A 22,397-nucleotide genomic window follows, 5' to 3' on the forward strand; every position below is an offset into this window, starting at 1 on the left:
TAATACAGCTTGTTCACCAGAGATAGATTTTTAAGAGGCAAAACAACTACACAATGGTACCCAATGCCACAAGCACATATGTAAGTAGGTGTATCCAGACAATGGATGCGTATTCATGGGTGCATGCAAATACTTGGCAGTTGCAATCCACACACCCTTCCAGAGGCACATGATTGGCACTCAGAGCTTACTAAATGTGCAATTTTCTACCTGGGGAGCAATCAGCAATTTCCAAAGATTTGCGGAAATATCGGGACCCTTGACATTCCCTTGAAAGGAAAGTCAGAGATTCATATTCTTAGGTTTATTTTTCGGTAAAGTCACGTAATTAATAAAAATAAAATAAAATAAAAATCACGACGTTTTGGAGGCAACACAAGTCGCCTTCTCTGACTTTAATTCTAGATTTGAAGCTTTCGTGACTGCAAGGATTCATATTCTTAGGTTTTTTGTTTTTTTCGGTAAAGTCACGTAGGTAAAACATCAAAATTAATAAAAATAAAATAAAATAAAAATCACGACGTTTCGGAGGCAACACAAGTCTCCGTCATCAGGTGGGACCGTCACAGCCGGATTAGCTGCATCAAGTGTGCAGCTAATCCGGCTGTGACGGTCCCACCTGATGACGGAGACTTGTGTTGCCTCCGAAACGTCGTGATTTTTATTTTATTTTATTTTTATTAATTTTGATGTTTTACCTACGTGACTTTACCGAAAAAAACAAAAAACCTAAGAATATGAATCCTTGCAGTCACGAAAGCTTCAAATCTAGAATTAAAGTCAGAGATGACCATTTAACCCCCCCCCCCATCCCCCCATCCCCGGTTAGTTCAGGTACTGTATTGGTTGGTACCAAGTGGAATACTACACACTTCCACGCACGTGAACACACTCACGAGTTCAATTAAAACGAGACAGTTTCAGTGTTGCGTGCAGGGTGCGACATCCCATTATCACCGTCGCAACCACCACCTCCGGGAGAAATTATGTTTATTGCATCTGTAATGGAATTGCACAAATTCGGCACTTCTCTGGCTGCAGGTGTGACGCTTACTCAAATGCGTGAGCCCTCCCAACTGCTCCTGTAGCGTTGGGTTATTTCTGTCGTTCAAATACAAATCTGTGCAATGAACATGTATTAAATAAATGGAAGTGTGCAGCAATATAAAAAAACAATATGAATCTTTAGCTCTTTGTCAATATATTGCTGGATGAAGGCCTCCCCAAGCTGTGTGGGTCAAAAGGGTTTGTCTGACCATAGTTCGCCATGCTGGTCAGTGCATGGTGATGAAGAAGAGGTGGTGAGGACTGCGTCAGATATCACTCTTCTGATGTTAACTGGGAATTGACCGCTGATTTCTTGGTTTTGAGTGCAGTGGTTTCCACTCCAATGCCAATTTCACCATCATCATTATCATCGGCATCATTGTCATCAGCACTGATCTATCCATTGCTGGACGAGGGCCTCCCAACACCAATGCCAAGGCAATATGATATACACATACTGTATAAACTTGTAAATAAACATGGTGGGTGTGTCTGAGTGCAACCATACATTAGCCAAACCCATTGTTGTCCATGCACACATAATTTTTCGATTTAAAGCTTTCGTGACTGCAGGGATTTATCTTCTTGGTTCTTTTGGTAAAGTCACGTAGAAGGGAAATAATAAAATAATAAAAATAAAACAAAATAAAATACAATTCTCACGACGTTTCGGCCACAACGCAAGCAGCATTCAGACGCTGTCTTTCTGACAGACCTGTTCTTCACCTGAGGACGGCTGCTTGCGTTGTGGCCGAAACGTCGTGAGAATTGTATTTTATTATGTTTTATTTTTATTATTTTATTATTTCCCTTCTACGTGACTTTACCGAAAGAACCAAGAACATGCACACATAGTTTATATAGTTGAGTCAAATTAAATACAGCACGTACACGCAACTACATACGCTATACCAACATGCACCTGGCATGTGGCGATGCATTAATTCATCGATTAAATCGCTTTACAAGCTCATGGTGACGTTTCACATTGTGCGTGTCACAAACCCATTATGTACAAAATCGAATCACAGCTCAATTTAAAGAATTGCTGCAGGGCACGGTAAAGGGTGAAGAATGAATTGCTTGCCCAACCCGCGAGCACGCATACTGATCTGTCTCCGTGTCGTGCGTCACCTTGCAGGCCGCTGACTACGAGCAGAAAAAGCTAATGGCGACAAAAGGTACGGCGGAGCTTCTTTGAGCTTGGCAAATGCTGCGGCCATCGCAGATCACTCTGAATTAGAGCGATAGTAATACCTTCACTGCAATGCATCACTGCGACTGCCCGTGGAGGGATCATCCATCACCGCGCTTTGCTCTGTACTCGGAAAAGTTGGCCTCAGAGATTCCTGGGGCTGCGTTTCTCAATTCTTGTCCATGCGATTCCCCCCCCCTCCTACCGGGATAAAGGTTTTCGTGATTAACAACCATTCGGTGAATGAAGTGTGTGCAGTGGCTTCATGTTCACACGAATAAAAAAAGAGTGGTGATGACGAGATGACAGACCCGTTTGGGACCCCAGGGGCCTGTAGGCAGCCAAAAAGAAACCACATTCTCAATAGAAAACCCAGCAAAGGGGTTGGTTAACATAGGTCGGTTGTTGGAAGGTCAAGTTAAACAATCACACTGCAGCTAAACGGGCTTGGCGAAAATAAATCCGAAGCTAGTGCACATTGTTACATTTTCGGGTGCCTGTCCACTGAATTATATCGTTAAGCCGGTTTTGAGCGACCAGTATACAGTCTTAAGGTCATGGAATCCGGTTGAACACGTTTTACTCATTATCATATCTCACACACGCAGCGCTCCCCCCATCTCCTACGCCCCATCCATCCCACGCATCCCCCAACCGTCCCACGCCCCTACCCTACCCGCACTTCACACTGAGCTTCAAGAAGCAGCATTTTTCCAAAGTCCAAAGAAAGGGTGACGTCTACGAGAGAACAATCTGATTAGGAGTGAAGACATTCCAGCTGCGCCGCCGACTTTCCTCATTCCTGCGTCATCCACACACCCCGGCCCGACGGCTGTCTCCAGCCGGCACAGCTACCGTGACACGAGCGGGTCACGGCATCAAAGCATAACCAACGGCATTCCCCACGCAGATAATTGTTTTGGGTTCGAGTTTCGTGGCCGTGTGCCAGACAACACCGAGATCTCTTTATTTTCTTAGCGCAAGGCTGACTCGGATTTGTTTTGAGTTGCAGTTGGTATTTTTAGTTCATCAGCAGCCCTCAGGGTGGAGCGAAAAATTCAATTATAATAAATACCGGTGTGTTCATGTGAGCGTGTGTGGTGCAGGGGTTTAGCTGCACTGCGTTACGAACCCGGCGACCCGAGTTCGATTCCCGCACACGGCCACAGACAGTGGTGAATATTTGAACTGGTCCTGGGCATGCCTCAGGTCGACTCAGCATTAAATTATTACCTGGTGCGTTGTGTAAAGCTCAGCACTTGGGGAGAGAAAGGCAGCCAGGCATGGTGCTTGACCTCCCACCCCGTCGTGTGCCGTGTCGGCCTTCATAGTTGTTCGCTAAAAGCACTTGCTCCAACAGTCTGTTAAGACTATAGGTGGGGATCTTTGTGTATGTGCACAAGTGAATGCACATGTGCAGTATTTGCTTGCATGTCTCTGTGTCTTATATCTATGTCCACACTTTCAAAGTCGACACCCTGAGCAAGGAAACCATCCTCAGGCATTCCGATGACTCGCATGTCTTCACAATAATCCTTTTCAGACTCTAACGACTACCTCACTCCCGAAATAAGTTTCTTGCAACTTTCCACCCGAGCGACTGCCCCTTCTTTACAGAACCCCCATTGTGGGGGTTAAGCCGCTGGGCCGTGGCGCGTTAAATTTGCCCCGTGTTGTCGAACAGGCATCACCTCCGCATTGTCTCGCTCCAGGAAGAATTTGCGGCGGCGCGATTCCATTTTTAACGGCCCACGCACAAATTCCAATCTAGATGCCGCAATGGTGGCGGTTGCGTTCGTCAGCGCCGCCACCGCCTCCGAGGTGAGGTCACCTTTCCCGCGCTCGCGCGTAGCCATGATGGCGCAGGGTGCTCGTTTGGCGTTGCGGTTCCGAAACAATGCGTTCTGTCGCGTGACATTTTTCCGGCTCGTCTCCCGTCCAGGCCGTGACGGGTGCGTCTGCCTACCTCTGCAACTGTATCTTTCAAAGCGCCCTCAAAGGATGCATCACGTTGCATTGAAACGGATCACGTGCGCCGAGATTTTCGGATTAATTTGACGTGAGAAGTTGAACGAAAATCGATCCCCGTGGCTCAGTGAAGCGAGGCATTTAGTTGGAGTGGTGCCCATATTCAAAAGTTCAACATTATTTCGTCAATTATTTAATTCGAAAAACATTCGTGCTCGCACGTATTGTTCCCTTGCAACCAATACACTTCGCCACAAATCAAAGGCCAAGAATAGCTTTACCATCGCATCAAGAAATTGATGGCCTGCGTTTGTGTGGCAACCTGATTGCCTCTGGAGAGCATTCTCCTTGATTACAGTTGAAAGGGGGCATGAGATTATCAGCTAAAATCAGACCAGAATTTTGAGAACAAAGTGACTCACCGGTTGGGTTTAACTTTGATATGTGTTAAGCAGAAAACCTGGCATGCACCAATTTGAAATTTTCATTGGTACATTTTTACTGCAAATCCGTGGCAAAAATCTGGCTATTTTTAAGGTGGGGAAAGAAAATTTCGGCAGTTGTAACTTTAATATGGCTCTTATTTATGGTTTTGCTGATGACATACACTTAAAGACACAATTGCAGCTTAAAGTAAGGCATGCTCAGCCAACTCATCTAATCCTGCGAATGTAAAATATCAATGGAATGCACCTTGTAGCCTTAGAATCACGTACAGTCATACCCTGATTTACGTCTCCCCCCATTTATGTCATTTCCCAAATACGTCGTAACTTTTTTAACATCGCTACCTGATTTTGCGTCGCCTCAACCCACACTTACGTCACTGACAGCATCATCCGTTTTTTCTAATATCCATCGCCTCAACCTTCACCTCCAGCTACCTTCTAAATCTCTTTGACTTTCATAATTTAGATATTTGTCGCACCGGGGTATTACTGTACTGGGCGAAGTTTCGCCTTGGTCAGACTGACCTTTGACATTCTAAAACAAGCTAGTGTTTGCACTGTTCTCATAATATTTGTAGTTATTTACTGCTCTAGAGTTGATTAATACTTTTACATCTTTCCCGGTGAGCGTCGGCGTAATTATTTTGCTCTGCAGCTAAAGAAGTAAACTCAGAATGTACAGCCCGCCCCGCCCTCCGGAGTTCAAGTTTAGAGCTTATTTTGTTTAACCAGATAAGAACTCAAGAGGCCAGGTTAACCTTTTTTTTGCAAGAGTTCATCACAAATCCCCTCTCATCTCACTCTACTCCCCTCTGCGCGCGCGCTGCACTCCAGCAACCCAAGCATTTTCGTCATATCCCCTTCGTCAACCTTTCACTCAGTGAGAGATCGATCATTCTCCGATGCTGCCCCCGTAGTCTGCAAGGCCTTCTATTTTCCATCTGCCTATGATGGAAAATAAAAATGGCTGCCATTCCTGTATGACGTCTTGGGACGCGGTCGCATGTCGAGACGCAATATGTAATCCACGTAAATTGTGGACGGGTTCCACCCCCATTCATTTGGGCGTGGAGACATCTTGGTTGCGATTCACAGGCTGGAGGAGGGCCATGGAAACTGTTTCGATGAAAGTAACGGGAAAATTGCATCGACAGAAAGCTCCGTCAGATTTATATTGCCACCAGCCAAACTCGTTACTCTTTGGCTTGGTTTTACCTGCCGAGTACAGCACGTGGTGTGCACTTCTGGAGCACCCCTAACCTAGCCATCTGTACTGTTGACTCCCTGCCATCGTACTACTCCTCTGCCTGTGACCGACTGCTTGTCCATCTAAATAACATAAATGTACCCCCATTGTTTCTGTACAGCATCATGATGTGCAATTAAATGCTATATAAATCCAAACTCTCTTGTATTGTGAAATGTATTCAGGAATTGAATGTCCTTTTCTGCAAAGCGATGTTAATGACAAAGGTGGTGAGTTTTTCATTTCTACTTGTGCACCGCTACCAATGCAATCTCATCAGCTTTCACCGGGATCTGCGTACACTCTGAAGGGCAACAGAGCTGCGGAAGGAGCGAGCGAGCGAGCGAGCAATTACTTAATTCGCTCTGCCATTCCTAACACACCACATTGTCCCCCGTCCCCGTTTGCAACCCTCACCCTGGCACGCGGGCGACGTAGCCATGCAGAAGAAGCCGGTGGTGACGGAGGTGCGGACGCCCACGAGCCAGTGGAGTGGCCTCGGCTTCTCCAAGTCCATGCCAGCCGAGACCATCAAGGAGCTGCGACGGCCGAACCACGGGTCCTTCAAGCCGAGCATGCCCACCACCTTCGAGGTGCCCATCTCTCCCTCATCATCATTAGACTTGATCTAGCCACTGATAAATGATTGACTCCCCCCCACCCCACTGAGCAGATGCCATATCTCTCAATCTCGCAATATAACAATTTGAGTTGTCCTCATTGATTGCTGAAAATACTTTATTAGTTATCATTAATAAACACTGTGTGTACACCATTGGAACCTCATTTGCCAGTAGAAAAATATGATAATTGGTTTTTTACCCTTTCATCTGGCAACAAAACTGACACCTTTTTTTTTACCAATTATGATATTTTTCTACTGGCAAATGAGGTTCCAATGGTGTAAATGCTTACCCCGAGCTCTCATGCTCTGATGGTGCATTGTCTTTGAGTTGTGCGCCTTTGGCGTCATCTGGTCCAACCCCATGTGAGACTAGGCTCTAAGGAAAGCTTCTCGGGTGTGGACCAATCAAATCAAGGACAGTGCATACATTATCAGAGTTTTGTTTTTTGTTCGCATTATGACTGCAGGTATTGTGGTCTATGCAAACATGACTCCTTGTAGAAAAGGTGTCAGTTTTGTTGCCAGATTTAAAGGGTAAAAAAACAATTGTCAAACACTGTGTGATCGAGGGAAAATATATATGAAATACATTTTTGCTAAAACATTGTTCTTAGCATTAATAGCATCATAGAAAGCATTCGTGTTATTTTCTCTACTCTGGATAATGGCCATTGCTCAAAACCTTGGCTTATAGTGCAACATTCACTAATGATGACAAAATAAAATCGGGTTCAGTCTGTGCTGCTACACCATTGCCGGAAATCTTATTTGTATTCAGTAATATTCCTCTGTGCCCTCTCTCACACCATTCCAAGGTCAGGATCTATTTTTTCATAATGTTTTGGCTCCTAATGAGAATGGTATAGCAAGAACCATTTTCCCGCTGAAACGCCGTCTAGTTCATATGTATGTAGAACTTTTTTCGCACACTACATAGCCAATTATACTAATCAGAGGTGCGGACAAACAAACCTGTGGACTTGTTTGTATGCTTGCATCATGGGAACACGCTACAGCTATGAGCTGTGGCTTATGCAAAGCATTTATTATTCAGGGAGATGCGTTGTCGGAGTCCGGGAGCGAATCGGAGAACTGGCGGGAGCGGAACGGCCACGACTCCTCATCAGGGACGGAGTTCCCCACGAGTGGCAACAGCCCTAAGCGCAAGGCTAGCGTCAAGTCGTGTACGCACACTCGCACGCACACGCACGATGTCGTACAGCGCTTGTCCACACGAGTGAACGCACGCTCACACGCAATGCTGCACAGTGCTTGCGCACACAAGCAAATGCACACTCACGCGATACTGAATTGCACACGCCAACACATGGCACGATGACTGGTAGGCTTTGGTCATATCGCATACACCCTCGCACGATGCAGCACCACACACACAACATGACCACATGACCTGAAGACTTTTAGCATTGAGTAATTACGTGTATACACACACATATAAATATCACACTGCACACACTTGCTGTACATATATTTTATATTTGTGTGTCTATTGCATAAGGGTGCTATTCAAGTAACCATTCAATTTGAGGGTTCCTTGGAAAAAGCTTATAACCCACATTTTAATTGTTCATGAAGTAGACCCTGTTTAGAATAGCCTCATTCAGTGGGAGAAAGGGTGAATTATTGTGCGGTCATCTGCGGGGAGATGATTAAAGCTATCAGAAGAGGATTGGAAAGTCTTCCTCCAATGAAGGTAACACGTGTTATCGAGTAATTGAGTTTTGCCAGGTCACCCTTCATTTGTACCAACATCGCAGAATGTTCTGACACTGGGAGTTTGCACATTGTGTTTTTGTTATCGTAGAATTCCGCATCTCCCATCCAACTCCTCTGTCAGTCATTGTTAAATATCAAAATCTGGCAAAATTTCAACGTAGCCCTGACGTTGCAGCCTCTTGTTATACCAGGCTTTCCCTGGACACCGGTGCGCGCGTTGCCCGCTGATGGCTGTTTGTTGGATGCCTTGCAGATGAGCACTACCTGAGCAGCAGTGGCTACATGGAGAGCATGCCGCGAACTCCCGCAGGCATAGCTGGCGCTGGCTGCTCCCTGGGTTCGGCCATCAAGGGGAGCGGCGGCGGCAGCAGCAGCAGCAGCAGCTCCGACCTCCCCGAGCTCTTTAGCAAACTGGGCCTGGGCAAGTACACCGACATATTCCAGCAGCAGGAGGTGAGGCCTGGCACCCGTGAATCTTCCCCACCCAGATGTAAATGTTTCCTTACGTGTAAGTAGATGCGTTGCAGAAAAATGTCGCGCAAAGCAAAACCGCACAAGAAAGCTGCCTGCTGAGTTCCACATCCGACCACATAGCCGCGTACGAGTGAATTCAAACCGCATAGAGAAAACTTTGGGTAGAAATAGGTTAGCCGCATGAATGTAAAAATCGCACAAACCCACATAAAGCGAGGGAAACCTGTACAGAAAACTCCCGGAACATATTTTGAGAAGAATATCTCAGAATAGTGGAAAAGGGGGGGGGGGAACTAAATGTACATGCATTGTCTTGAGTGGTATATTATTATTACGCAATGGAGTAACACCAGGACAGATTTCCCAGTACAGCTGCCTCATCAAGAGGACTTCCTGGGAAAACCAGGACAGGTGGCAACCATAGCTGTATCTTTGTCCCCACTTCTAACAGTATCTGGACTTGGGTCCCGGGGATCACAGAAACACACTGGGTTTAAATTTTAAGAGCAGGAGAAATATCTCACCTTATTGGAAGCAGAACTGTCCTGTTTTTATTTATATAAGTTTTTGATAAGGATTTGCATTTCTCCAATACCTGAACTACTGACTTTCACGAACTGGCTTCATGTGCTATGTTGGTGTTGTATGTTTATATGTATACAGTAACCTCCAGACAAGAGCTGTCTGTAATCGGTTAGACGTATGTAGACATAGACGTTTGATTTAAGCTGCAAGAACCCGATGGGCTATGAATCGATGTGTCACAGGCGTCCAGCCCAAAGCCAGGGTCAAACAATTGATGGAATGTATCACATGTCACTTATGTATCCTTCACGCATATTTACTATTTCTATGAAATGCACGTATTCCCAAAACATATTCACGATATAAATTACAAGGATGGATATCAGTGGGATGGATAAAAAGAAAAAAAAGCATACCATACCCCCGATTTTCATAAATTCTCACTTGATTAAACGGCACATTCAAACAAAATAAGTGATGTTTGCCTCCTCTCCCCGATCCCTCAAGACCACGATGCTATCTGCGTGGGCTCGGTTTGCCCTTGATTCTGTACTATTACATTGCTGTGGCTGTTTTCCCAGCATAGACTCACCGAGTCTCATGACTTTTTTCAGGAGGGTCCTGACAGCCTTTCTCAGTAGGGGGGCAATAATTGCTATGCATTATCTAAATTGAGTAATTAGTAGTGTTAATTCGTTTCTTTGGCAAATTTGGACCATGACGCCAGCACACAGTGGCCTACTCACGGGATGTTTGTCATCCACTGCCAAGCAGATGGCGCGTAGTATTTTTGGTTAATGCACCCGCAATATTAAAACAGGGCAGCCGCTCGGTTAGAGCCATAAACCTCCACAACAAGCGGTGAATGCGCTCCTGCAAGGCCATTGCATGTATGCACCCTGGAGGTGCAGACGGGCATTTGTCTGCCACCGATGTGGTGAGGTCCACTGTAGACCACATCTGCCTCATCTCTCTCCACTTGCCCGCCACTCTGGAGAGAAGGGGAAGTGAGTGGAGCGACGTGCAAGTGCGGCAGGCGGTGCTCAATCGTCCATTCGTCTCCAAGACGCAACATTTTCCAAACCAGCTGCTCATCGCCGCAGGATGTTTTTAAGAGAAGATAAGGAGCTGGAGAAATGCAGAGATAACACCGATGACAACATTCCACCACTATATTACATCAACCTCCGCCGTGTCAAAGCGATGGTTCCAAATATCGTGCATCATAGTTGCGGTGTCACCTGTGCCACTTTGTGGGAGATTGAGCAAACTGGCAGCTCCTCAGAGTCTCATGTCACTCCTTTGCGAAGAGAATTGGCGAGCGAGTGTTAAATGCCGTCTGTGAGACGTAATGTATGCGTATGCTCCAAGCCACAACATTTACAACCTTGGCTCTCCAACACACCGGTGTGCTGTACTAGTGACGAATTGGCATGTTCTGTTTACGTGACAATCCTTACTCGTTGGCTGTGTCGGGTGGTGGTGGGTTTTAATGACACATTTATATATTTACGCGATCAAACCCAAAAAAACCTCTATTATGGATGATATTGGTCACGAAAGCCTACGTGTATGCATATACGTTGTGGCATTGAGATGAAGCGGCTGCTTTGCACGAAATTCGCCCCTGTATTAGCGGAGGCGGATGTGGGTGCGTGTGTGTGTGTGTGGGGTGCAAGACTTTTCAGCCTTGCATGGCTTTGTGAGCAATTCCTACACATTGTGTAATAGCACCCGCGATGTGAACACGACATGTTATAGCCTATCTTGTTTGACAAGCTGCAAGCTAAGGCTTCTGTGGCTTGGAACATCTCTCCAGCTGTGGTCAAATCAATCCCTTTTGTGTGGTCTAATCCTATAGCATGCACAATTCAGACAAAAGTCTGAATATAAATGGACAGCACAGCACCATTATATTATTTATCTGTTTTGCCTTTTTACACTTTTAGCTGTCATGCTATGACAAATTCATTTCCATTCATAGAACAGTGCATCACCCCATATTAGAGAATGGCCTGTTAAAGGCGATATCGCAGAACTCCTTTGGAGACATTCTCAGTTGCCTATTGTCCACACCCTGTGGCACATGTACTCACATGCCCTGCTATATAGGTGCTCATCACATGACAATGAAACCAAACATTGTTTTAATAATCTGAGCTGGAAATATGCCAGATTAATTAAAAACTAAATGTAATCCACGAGTTATATTTTTTTAGTCAGTGGTAACTGGGCTGAGACTATCAACTCACGACACTCGAGAACTCAGCTTAATCATCGCCAGCTGAAAACTGGATTTGAATGCAGGTTCTCAGCGGTGCCGGGTCAGTGCTCTGACCTGGTATGAGCCATCTGATCTATTCAGCTACCTCATCGCTCTTTTTCCCTGGATTTTGCAGATCGACCTGCAGACATTCCTGTCGCTGACCGACCAGGACCTCAAGGAGTTGGGCATCAGCACGTTCGGCGCTCGACGCAAGATGCTCCTCGCCATTTCCGGTGAACTTAGCTGGCATGGCATGCAGGACCACTCCCCTATGTCCAACCTGCATACTCACCGGAAATCATTAACTTCCACCGAAAAACACACGTTTCATTTTTTGTAATTTCAGAATTCTTTTTGTTATCCTGTGTTATTCACGCAAATAGAAATTGTGTAGAATTTGTAACGCGGCCAGTTTCCGCACGGAGGCGTGGGGAAGAACCCACAGACAAACGAGAAGGCAGCCAGAACCGGCACCATCAATTGCCCAATATCGGTGGTCCTTTATTGTGATCTTTGGCCAACTCTATTCATGAGTTTAACATGTGGGCTTTCGCGACCAATATTATCCACCTGCCACAGTCAATTAGTCATTGGCTGTGTGGGGAGGTGGCGGGTTTAACGACACATTTATATTTATGCAATCAAAACCAAAAAAACATTATTATCCATTAATGAGTGTGCACACCTGCGGGAGGAGACTGGAGTACCTGGAGGAAACCCACGTATTCGAGGGGGACAACACTCAATCTCAGTACAGAGGAAAATGAATTCACTTGCTGCCATACCCTGGCAAGCCAGGAGATGGCAACCTAAATGCCCATGCATAGGGAGTTCCACCAAATATATTACATGTTATGAAAATATTTAATTGGGAAGAAGAGCAGTGCACTATAATCCCAGTGTCCTGAGTTCAATTATCGGCTAAGGCTCACATCAGTGGGGCGACCGGTCCTGGTCACGCCTACCTTTGCCAACCTGGATGGACCAGCGTGGTGATGTATGATAGATCAAACCCCCATAATGGACATGGAGGCCATCATCCAGCAGCGTACTTTACAAAGAGTTGTAAATAATAATTATACATCTCATTGTTATGTGTTACTACCTCTACGTACTCAAGTGAGTTTTGCCGCAGTACTCAACTCTGTTGGAACCCGTCCGTGGATATTCCACACTCCCATGGTTGAGCCTATAGATTCATAGAATGAGCAAAGTTGAAGTGACAATGTGGTAGAAAAAAAACGGGCTGCTTGTTATGAGAATTAGAGCGAGTATCTTACAGACACGCTGTGTATTTGAAGTCTGAGTGTTCTTCCCTTGTTTGCATTGTCTCCTGACATTCCACTTCCCTCTCACGCTCAATAATTGACGAAGCAAAGCAAACGAGAGATTGGCAGCCGATTTGTGTTAGTGTCTTTGTTCAAGGCGGAATTTTCTCGAAATGTATTTTTAAAGGCCCAATTTAAAATAAGCTGGTTATAGCTAAACGAACATACCCTCTATCTTAGAAGCCAGGTGACCCGTGTCAAGTGTGTCAAATTGATGTTAAATCATTAGACCAGGGAGGTGCAGGGAGCATGCCCCAACCGCAAGTGGTTTACACCCTCAGTGTATGGACGTTGGGATAGGAGGAGAAGGTGGATCAGGAGCAATACTTTTATATATATAAAACCAGCTTTCATCTGGCCTAGACCAATTTGATAAAGGTGAACCAGGTGCTGCAATTCGCTGAAGCGGTCCCTTATTTCCGTGGAACATTTCATTAACGCCCAGTCCGAGACCACCTGACACTTACTGTGGCTTGATCCGTTGCCAAAGTAATTTTCAAACGTGAATGACAGCTGCTGCTTTCGTGGCGTGCAGATGGTTTTGCTCTGGTTGAGGAGTGCCCCATTCAAAGTGCCCAAATTGCGGTGCATTTACATCGCGTACAAATCGTTCAGTACATTTCATGCGCACATCTCCGCGCAAAGCAGCGTGGATGAGAATGTACGCTTGCAGTTATGTTGAGAGAAACCAAAGAGGAAAACGTGGATTTTTTGAAAATATGCGGGCTAAAGAGACATCATTCTGACTGTTAAGAAATGTAAGTTTGGGTTGCGCAGGACATGTCACTGGAAGGGCTAATTGCTGGTGCTTGTGAATAAATGATGGGGTGCCAGTCAAGGGAGGAAACCCCACGCAAGTTTTCGTCCGCTAGGGAGACGGAGTGATGAAATCAGCTCATGTGTAGGTGGATTGCTACATCGCAGTACTGCGAGCAGGCCTGCATCTAGCAATGCATCGTGACTGATGATAATAACGATGACACTTCAAAAGCTGCTAACGCCATGGGGAGCTCACTTTACTAATTTAAAAACATTCTTCACAAAACGCGATTGGCATCGATTCCCTCTGGAAAAGGCCTGGCTGCTGTTGTCACATTCAAGGTCAGCAAAAACCCGCCGCCCTCATCCTGTCACATTAAGTTATTATTTTGCAGCTGTCCAGAGCCTGTAAGCCCAGCCATGAGGTGCTGACTGCCAAACTCTGCCAGTCCTCAGTATTGACGCTGATCGATGGGATAATTTCGTATTGATAACACAATGGCCTATGAATCCGGTAACGTATGTTTGATTTCCGGTCGCCGTTAGTAGTGAGTGATATTTGAACGAGCCTTGCACACCCCCCCCCCCCCATACACCCTCACCCCCCAACCCACCACAACTTTAGCAACTTGCACAGACCAGCATGGTGAAGTATGGTCAATAAACCTCCATTAGGAGAGTCTGCCATTTCAGAGTGGATGGATACATTGCTATGATTGTTTTATAGATATTCTATTGGAGCCTGCAGCCAAGTTTACAATGGGAGCTAATTATTTTCTCGGCTCTTACTATTTTTACGATTACTGTTTTCATTTTACAGGTTAGGCCCACTGAGCTATGTAGCTCTTTTTCAAAAGCAACTTGGCCACAAATTGTCCACAAATTTTATTGGCTTATCATGTGGAAATTTATAATAGCAAAATGCATTAAATGCACGTTTATAAATCTTGAGAGAAAAACTGGATGACCCGGAGTAAAATCTACATGACCACGGGAAGAACATGCAAACTCCAAATATACAGGCGTCAGGGTCGGGATTAAACCAACGACCTCCTGCATACCAGGCGAAGTAGTTCACAACTCGCTACTGTGGCACCCAGCTTATTGGATATCCACCCAACCTCTCTTGGAATGGAATTCCCTCCTATCGTCTCTTTTGCAAATTCCTCATTACAGTGCTCAATTAAAACATATATCAACTCTTATCTATTAGACCTTCAATGATGCCGTTTGTTTCCAATCGTTTGGCATTTTGGCCTTTTTGACAATGTGCTCAGCAACCCAGATGAAGAAAAAGACAGTAGTAAATATCAGAGCTGTAGGATTACAATACAAACGTTTATTTTTGTCCACCCCTACGAAGGCATATTGTGGACTACCCGTTTGTTATGTCACCGTCAGTGAGAAGTCTGCGCTGTGCTTACGCTCGTGGGGGTTTTAACTGCAAAGGAAACTCTAATCCACTCCGCGTTACAGCCGCGAGAGATGCGTTGTGTGTGACGTAGAGGGATTTTGAGGTTTTCTTGTTGAATTCTCTCATTGCATACCAGACTGGCCATGCTGGCATTAACCAGTCTGTCACCATATCGCTTTGTCACACCTCCAACAACAATGCACAAGCACACACACACACGCGCGCGCGGATATATATACACACACACGCTGACACACCGACTTGTCAACACTCACCGATTCACGCACACTTGTCATCTATGCATCAACGCACATTTACACACACAGACAATAGCAACGACCCACCATATAGCCTGCACAGACCATTGGGGCAAGTGCTGTTAGTGGGCACAGACAGGCACCTATTAAGCCCCGTACAGCAAACTAGAGGGTTGTTGCCAGGACTCCGCCTTTGTCTCCCCAGTGCTGATGCTTCCACACCAGGTACTCGTGGTAACGCATCACGCAAACCGCTGCACCACCGCTCCTCACACACGCAAACACGTGTATGTGTGGCGCAGTGGGGGGAGTGGTGGCACAGTGGTTAGTGTGCTGCTCTACGAACCCGGTTACCCGAATTCCGTTCCCAATCACGGCCACCAAGAGCTGTGATGATTATCTGAACGAGCCCTGGACCTCCCTCGTTCGACTCAGTCTCAAATGAGTACCTAGTGCGGCCTGTAAACATCGCCACGGGGGAGACAAAAGCAGCCAGGCGTGGTGCTAACCATCCATCCCATCATGTATCATTCCGGGCTTCATTGGTGCTCACTAACAGCACTTGCCCTAACGGTCTGTTGAAGGCTATACGGGGGATATTTGTCAGTGTGTGGCACAGTGATCTGGTGACTGAGTTCAATTCCCATTCGTGACCACTAACTGTGGTGAATTTTGGAACTGGTAATGGTGGGCTTCCCCTGGGTGGACTAAATGAGTACCTGGTGCAGTGTGTAAACATCATCACTAGGGAGACAAAGGCGGCCGGACATGATGCTGGCGACCCACCCCCTCGTGTGCCGTGCCAGCCTTCATGGGTGCTCGCTAACATCACTTGTCCCAACAGTCTGTTGTGAAGGCTATACAGGGGATCTTTGTGTTCGCATGCAGACCTGAACAAGAGCCGCAGGAAGCTCTTTGACTCCCCGCTTCGCTCCGCCTTCCTGGAGGGTGGTGCCAGCGGACGGTTACCACGACACCACGGAGAGATGGCCAGTCAGAGTGGCCGGTGGTGACGAGAGCATTACTGCGGTCACTCTGCAAACCAGCACCGTTGTTACTGGGAGATCAACGAAGCTTAACCTGGGCAAGATTTATTTAACGCTGTTAATGACCAACAAAGGACAAGGGGAAAGTCACACACTGAATGTTAAGATATTTTAGCTCACGCCTGGCTGTGTTTTGGTGCGCGCACGCGCGCGCGTGTGTGTGTGTGTAAAAAATACTGCGTAACCCACGGTGTTACGATAATACAATTAGTCTGAAAAAAATGTAAGTATCGCAACAGTGTTTTGGATAGGTTGTGACAGATATATATGTGTGAAGATGTTTAATACGGCTGGTAATGTTTTAGCATAAATGTATCTAATGTCTTGTTTTCTTTATCCGTCGAAAGGTTAAGCTGCGTTAGGTACTACGAGTGAATGTCTATGCACAAGGGATTAAACGGAGTGCCTTGTTTTGTTTCATCAACACTGTATGAGGACCAAAGTTAAAGACCAACATTGTCAAGCAAAGGGGTAGATTAGTGCTAAATCGTTGTAAAATAATGAACACGCACTATGTCCAGTCACTGGAATGTTTTTATGAGATTTTTTTACACTAAAATGTGTGAAGTTAAAACATACCGTTATTTTGTGTTGTTCTTGTAAATTACATCAGAGTACAACCAATCCAAAGGGGTTAATTTTCCCCATAACTAAGGAATGCTGCTCTTTGGACAAATACCATATTATCCAGGGCCACACATCACTCCTCCCCCACTCCCCATCCACCATCTGCCAATGGCAATGCAAATTACCGGTTAGTAGAGACAAAGGCAGAATTCTCTGACTACAATTCATTGCTGAAGGGCCTCTGCCACATATTTTCTGGACATGACCTTGTGGTTTCTTGGGTACATTCCTTGTGATAAGCTCATGCCAGCTGGGTTCTGGACCAAAAACGTGACCTCACAATTTCTTTGAGAACCACTCATCACGGGCTGCAGTCTTAACTAAGGCTGACATTTTCACGCGAATCGGCAAGCACTTTAACAGAGTAGAGACTGCCAAATACATTGCTACGGCCGCCTCTAATCTTAACATCAGAGGAGATTGTTGGACAGCTGGTTGTCTCCTTTGACCTGCTTGGTTGAATTGTTTTTGTGCAATTTTTAAGTGGGTTTTTTTTTTATGGAATTGGATGATGATAATAACAATAATAAGCCCATCAATGAAGGGATCACGCTAGAAAGTAAAATATATATGCACGTTTACAAGCAGCAAACCAATGTTGTTCAAAGAGCACCTGAAAGCATAGTTAATATACGATACAATACCGGGCAGCATTTCCCATATATGTGTAATCCCATTTTCACGATCATGTGTCAGTGTGCAGGAATGTTAATGTGCTAGTAAAGCAGACGCTTTATTTCTCATTGGAGGAATTAGCTTAACATGATATGTAACGACGTGACATTATCACTAACGGGACCAGCGTGCCAATTGGAATGTTAATATATAATCAACGCAATTCAGCGGGGCATTCATAAAAAAAAGTATGAGACGGTAATTAATTATTCATTTTAAGAGAACAATTTACCCACCAACACCAGCCATTAAAAAAAAAACCGTAGTTCACAATTTTGGCTGACTGGCTATCATCTGTGATGTTGTGCGAGATGTACGGCATGGGTTGCGCATGAAGGGAGGGTGTTCGCGGCCTTGGCAAGTGCTTGCAAGGTCACTCAAACCCTGTCCGTGCGGTGACCGTTAACCGGAGCGTCTGTCGGTGAAACACTGGCACGTGACAGCTTTAGGGTTCACATGTATTGTTTTCTTATTATTATTGCTACTACGCTTGTCTACCCAGGAAAGCCTCACTGAATCTGAAAACTTTTAACCAAGCAATAGTAGCCACAAGGAGAAGTGTCATGCACACCACACACACGCACACACGAATGTATGCAGCAGCTGATGCTGTTCGCCAAGTGGCGGTAACCATTATGTTGGTGCCAGGCTAGGTATCCTTTTAGGCCACGATAATATAGGCACGAATGCGAGAGCACACACACAATTTATTTCCAGAAGAAGGCCCATTGAAATCTCCATGGCTTTTCTACGAACTGTTATTGGGTCTTCTCCCTTGCTTAACGTCATCGAAGCAGCATGTTGTTAATGCTATATATTAACACGCATTCACTGTAACCAGTCGAAGACCCCCCCTCCCCTGCCCCCTGCTTAGCCTTATTGTCTATAGGGGGAACGTGTTGTTAACAAGTACCTCTTAATGCTAGCACAGCACACAAGAGGATTGTGTGGACAGCACCACGCCAGACTGCCTCTTCCTCCCCGATGCTGACACGCCGCACCATACATGAAGCTGAATCGGTGCAGGGGAGGCCCCAGACAGGTTCAGACACCATGTGTCACCGATGTTAGCTTTGGTCTGGAATCGAATCAAGTTTCCTGGAATTGTAGCCCAGTGCACGACACTACTACATGACAGATCCCCACGTGACGTCACTTCGGTGCTTGTGCCAGGCTACGTGCCGTAAGAGACCATGTGATGTATCACATATCAATTCACCAGACCATTACATTGTGAAACATCATGACTGTCAGGCCAATAAATTGTGATGCCACACACTGCTCAAACATCCAATTTGCAGACCGCTCCACAGAGGGTTAGGCAGTGTGTGTGGCCTCACTGCAACGTGGACTTGCAAGCATTGAGCAGCACGACTCTCAACGAGCACTGCATTAATGCAATTGCACTTTTAGCTTGCGTTAAATACGGCAGGATGTTACTGCGGAGGCTTTCGTGGTCGTGCTCCTGTTTAGCTCCCCGTTGCTCCACGTGTTGGGAACGATGTCCGACGTCTCGCTCCCGCGTGCTGGGAGCATCTTTCAGGAAACTGAATGGGGTGGCTCACTTTCATCAGCTCACTTTCTCGGTCGATTACGACAGCGCTCATATAATCACAGGGAGAATGTGAGCCACTCCGTTCGGTTGCTGAAGATGCTCCCAGAACGTGGAGCGAAACATCGGACATCGTGCCATAACAACACGGGGTACAATACGAGCATGCATCAGAGAGCTACGCCACAATTATATTTACGATCCGCAAACACAATACTCGTTCATTTATACAAGTGTTTATTAGGTAGGGCTTTCTCCCAGTGGGGAGCGGTACGTGTAGCGGTTAGCATGCTGCGCTACAAACCCGATAATCTGAACCAGTCCTGGGCCTCCCCTAGGTCGACTCAGCCTCAAATTAGTACCTATTGGGTTGTGTAAACATCACGACTGGGGAGACAAAGGCGGCCGGGCGTGGTGTTGGCCACCCACCCCCTCCTGTGCCTTCATATGTGCTCACTAACGTAACTTGCCCCAACAGTCTGTTAAGGCTACACGGGGGATCTTTTCCTCCCAGTAAGCATAGAACATTGGACCAAAGTTGGTTCAACGGTTCCCAACACATGCATGTTTACTGGGCTTACAGTGTGAGTGGAGCTTGCTTCGTCAAAAGAAATAACGTGTAATGGGATAATAAATGAATGTTTTTTTTAATGATGCAGTTTTAAATAGGCTTTTTAAATAGGTTGTTTATAAATCAGTACATTTTTCCCCCTCAAACAACCACAGATGTATTTATACGATTTTAAGAGCATTTCATTTTTCTTATAACCAACTCTATACTCTTTACCCATATTTTAGTGGTATTACTAAAAACAACTGTTATGAGATTTGTTTAGACGACTAACACACGGAGCTCACGTTCTCTCCAACGGCGTGCAGTACAGTGGCACACGTCCCACGAGTTTCATGGCATAAGGCTGGATACCCGTCACGGTTGAATGTTCTCATTCAACAGCTCTGAAAGAAGATAGCAAGCCCCGAGCGTCATCAGCCAGTGGCTTGATCGTTCCCTATCCGGCAGCTTTCCAGTACGCACACACGCGTGAAGTAGAACACTGCTGGAGCATGTTACCTATGAAGGTGTGTAGGTTGGTGTGTCTGCGGGACATGACAACGTCGCGGTGGGCTTTGTGTTAATCGACGCACGTTCCTGACTGTGCACACGATAATGTAAATCAATATTGGCTTTCAACAATATTCGTTCCACCTCAGACAGTAGCAAATATTCATAATAGGTTTTTGGGTCAGATCGCGTTATTTATAAATGTGTCGTAACCCTCCACCACCCGACACGGTCAAACAGTAAAAAATGTGTCACGTTTTCAAAGGACAAATTAATTGACTTCTTTAGCCCACCGGTGTGCTGAAGAGAGAATCAACACCCTGATGCTGCTCTATTTAAGACCGGAAGCAACAGGAGAGCTTCACCATTCTTGCCCGATGAAGCTGATTGTAATTATCAGCGAAACGTCGTACTACTCAAATTTAAAAAAATGCTGTTGATTCTCTCTTCAGCACACCGGTGGGCTAAGGAAGTCAATTAATTTGTCCTTTGAAAACGTGACACATTTTTTACTGTTTGGCCGTGCCGGGTGGTGGAGGGTTACGACACATTTATAAATAACGCGATCTGACCCAAAAACCTATTATGAATAATATTGGTCGCGAAAGCCTACGTGTTAAATTGAGTAGCAAATATTTTGGCCAAAATTGCTTCCTACCAATTGAACATTTGTTCGTGCTAGCTTTAGGATTTGTAACAACAAAAATATAGACGAATACAAATATTCAGAATGGGAAACGGTTCCTGAATATTCCTTCCCTCGGGGAAACCCATGTATTCGTCCCTGGAGGAACAAATATCCAGAGGAAACATTCATTTAGTGACAGCTCAATCTCAGCATCACCTCCCTTTGGGCTATATATGTATGTTGAACTTATTTCGCACCGTACGTAGCCAACCGTGCTAATATACACAACAGCTCACACCTGCTCCGTCACGCCCATAACATCGCTCATAAACATCGTCAATCCTCAGAACTCTACTAATCAAATTGCCCGCTATTTTGTGTCCGAGGCTCATTCGTTGGGGTTTAATAATGCCCTGCTACGCCACTTTGCTGTGGAAGCTCATTCGTTATTTTCCCGCCACTTTTTAAAGTAAATAATTTATTTCACGTTATGTTGAATAGTACTAACAATATCGTTTCCTTATATATATAAAAAAAATATCCGACACTGGTTCTTACAAGTTTGCCTTTTGATGATAAAACTGCGCTAATTATTTTAGATAATGAGTCTGATGTTCATTGTGAAGTCACGGAGTACGATGCCAACCATCAATGAGGGCCGATTTAAATTACTTCCTACAATGTAAATAATGTTGTAATTAAATCATGGGCTTGGGCATAATGAAAAGATCGTCTTTATATACGAATGAAAGATATTTCTGTTCTTAACAATGCTCATTAATGCTTTATGAATGGAACGTTTATAACGCGTTATGCATTGTGTACATTGAAGAGAAATTTAATCTACTGTCACCCATTGTTTTCTAATCGTCGACTTTAAGGTATTCATTGGAAAGCGTTTGTATGCCGAGCAAAATGTCACTGTAACTTCCGAACACAAAGAGCTGTCTGTCGGTGCTTTTGCTGAAATCTTTCGTAAGATTTTTTTTATTGTGAAATAAGGGACATTTATTACATTTACACTTGAAACGATGCATTTAACTGGAGATGAGATTGAAATGCTTGTGCTATTTTCACTTCACAGTCTTAAAATAAAAAAAGGAAAGAGAACATGCCGGTGTGTTCAAAGCAATCGCCGTGTTCGCCATTATTGCTACGTACGTGTAAGCGGTTGTATTTTTTAATTACAATGCGCGCACTCCAAACTGCAGCGCTGTCCAAGTAAAATGTGTAATAAAGGACAACGTGATGTACGATGACACACCATATGGCCGTATGGCAGTAGCCAAATATTCCACAGCCGTGAGCCATATGCCCATCGCATCGTGTTAGTGTGGGGCAGGGCAGTACAAATGCGTCGGTGCCATTTCTACTTTGGATTAAACGTTCCCGCTGGATTTGATGCTTGCAGGTAGCATCGGCCTTTTACAAATGAGCCCTGCCAAGAGTGTCCGTGAGTGTTTTGGAGATGTCCTTTGAGTTTATTGCGCGGATTCGCACGTTCACTTTGGTATCT

At 45.3% G+C, this 22,397-nt stretch overlaps 1 protein-coding gene across 3 annotated transcripts in view; it reads left to right on the top strand.

The window, feature by feature from the left end:
* BICC1 (BicC family RNA binding protein 1) overlaps positions 1 to 22,009 on the top strand; it is a 106,458-nt gene extending 84,449 nt beyond the window's left edge. For all 3 annotated transcript variants that reach the window (XM_078597657.1, XM_078597656.1, XM_078597658.1), the window contains 6 exons: positions 2,189 to 2,228; positions 6,344 to 6,498; positions 7,585 to 7,714; positions 8,521 to 8,720; positions 11,666 to 11,765; positions 16,179 to 22,009. In XM_078597657.1, the coding sequence (XP_078453783.1) occupies positions 2,189 to 2,228; positions 6,344 to 6,498; positions 7,585 to 7,714; positions 8,521 to 8,720; positions 11,666 to 11,765; positions 16,179 to 16,303 (750 nt within the window). In that variant the 3' untranslated portion in view covers positions 16,304 to 22,009. The remainder of the gene's footprint in view (positions 1 to 2,188; positions 2,229 to 6,343; positions 6,499 to 7,584; positions 7,715 to 8,520; positions 8,721 to 11,665; positions 11,766 to 16,178) is intronic.
* The last annotated feature ends 388 nt before the right edge of the window (positions 22,010 to 22,397 follow it).

Source organism: Lampetra planeri, chromosome 9, assembly GCF_965212315.1.
Source record: "Lampetra planeri chromosome 9, kcLamPlan1.2.h2, whole genome shotgun sequence".
In the NCBI taxonomy this organism is placed as follows: Eukaryota; Metazoa; Chordata; class Hyperoartia; order Petromyzontiformes; family Petromyzontidae; genus Lampetra; species Lampetra planeri.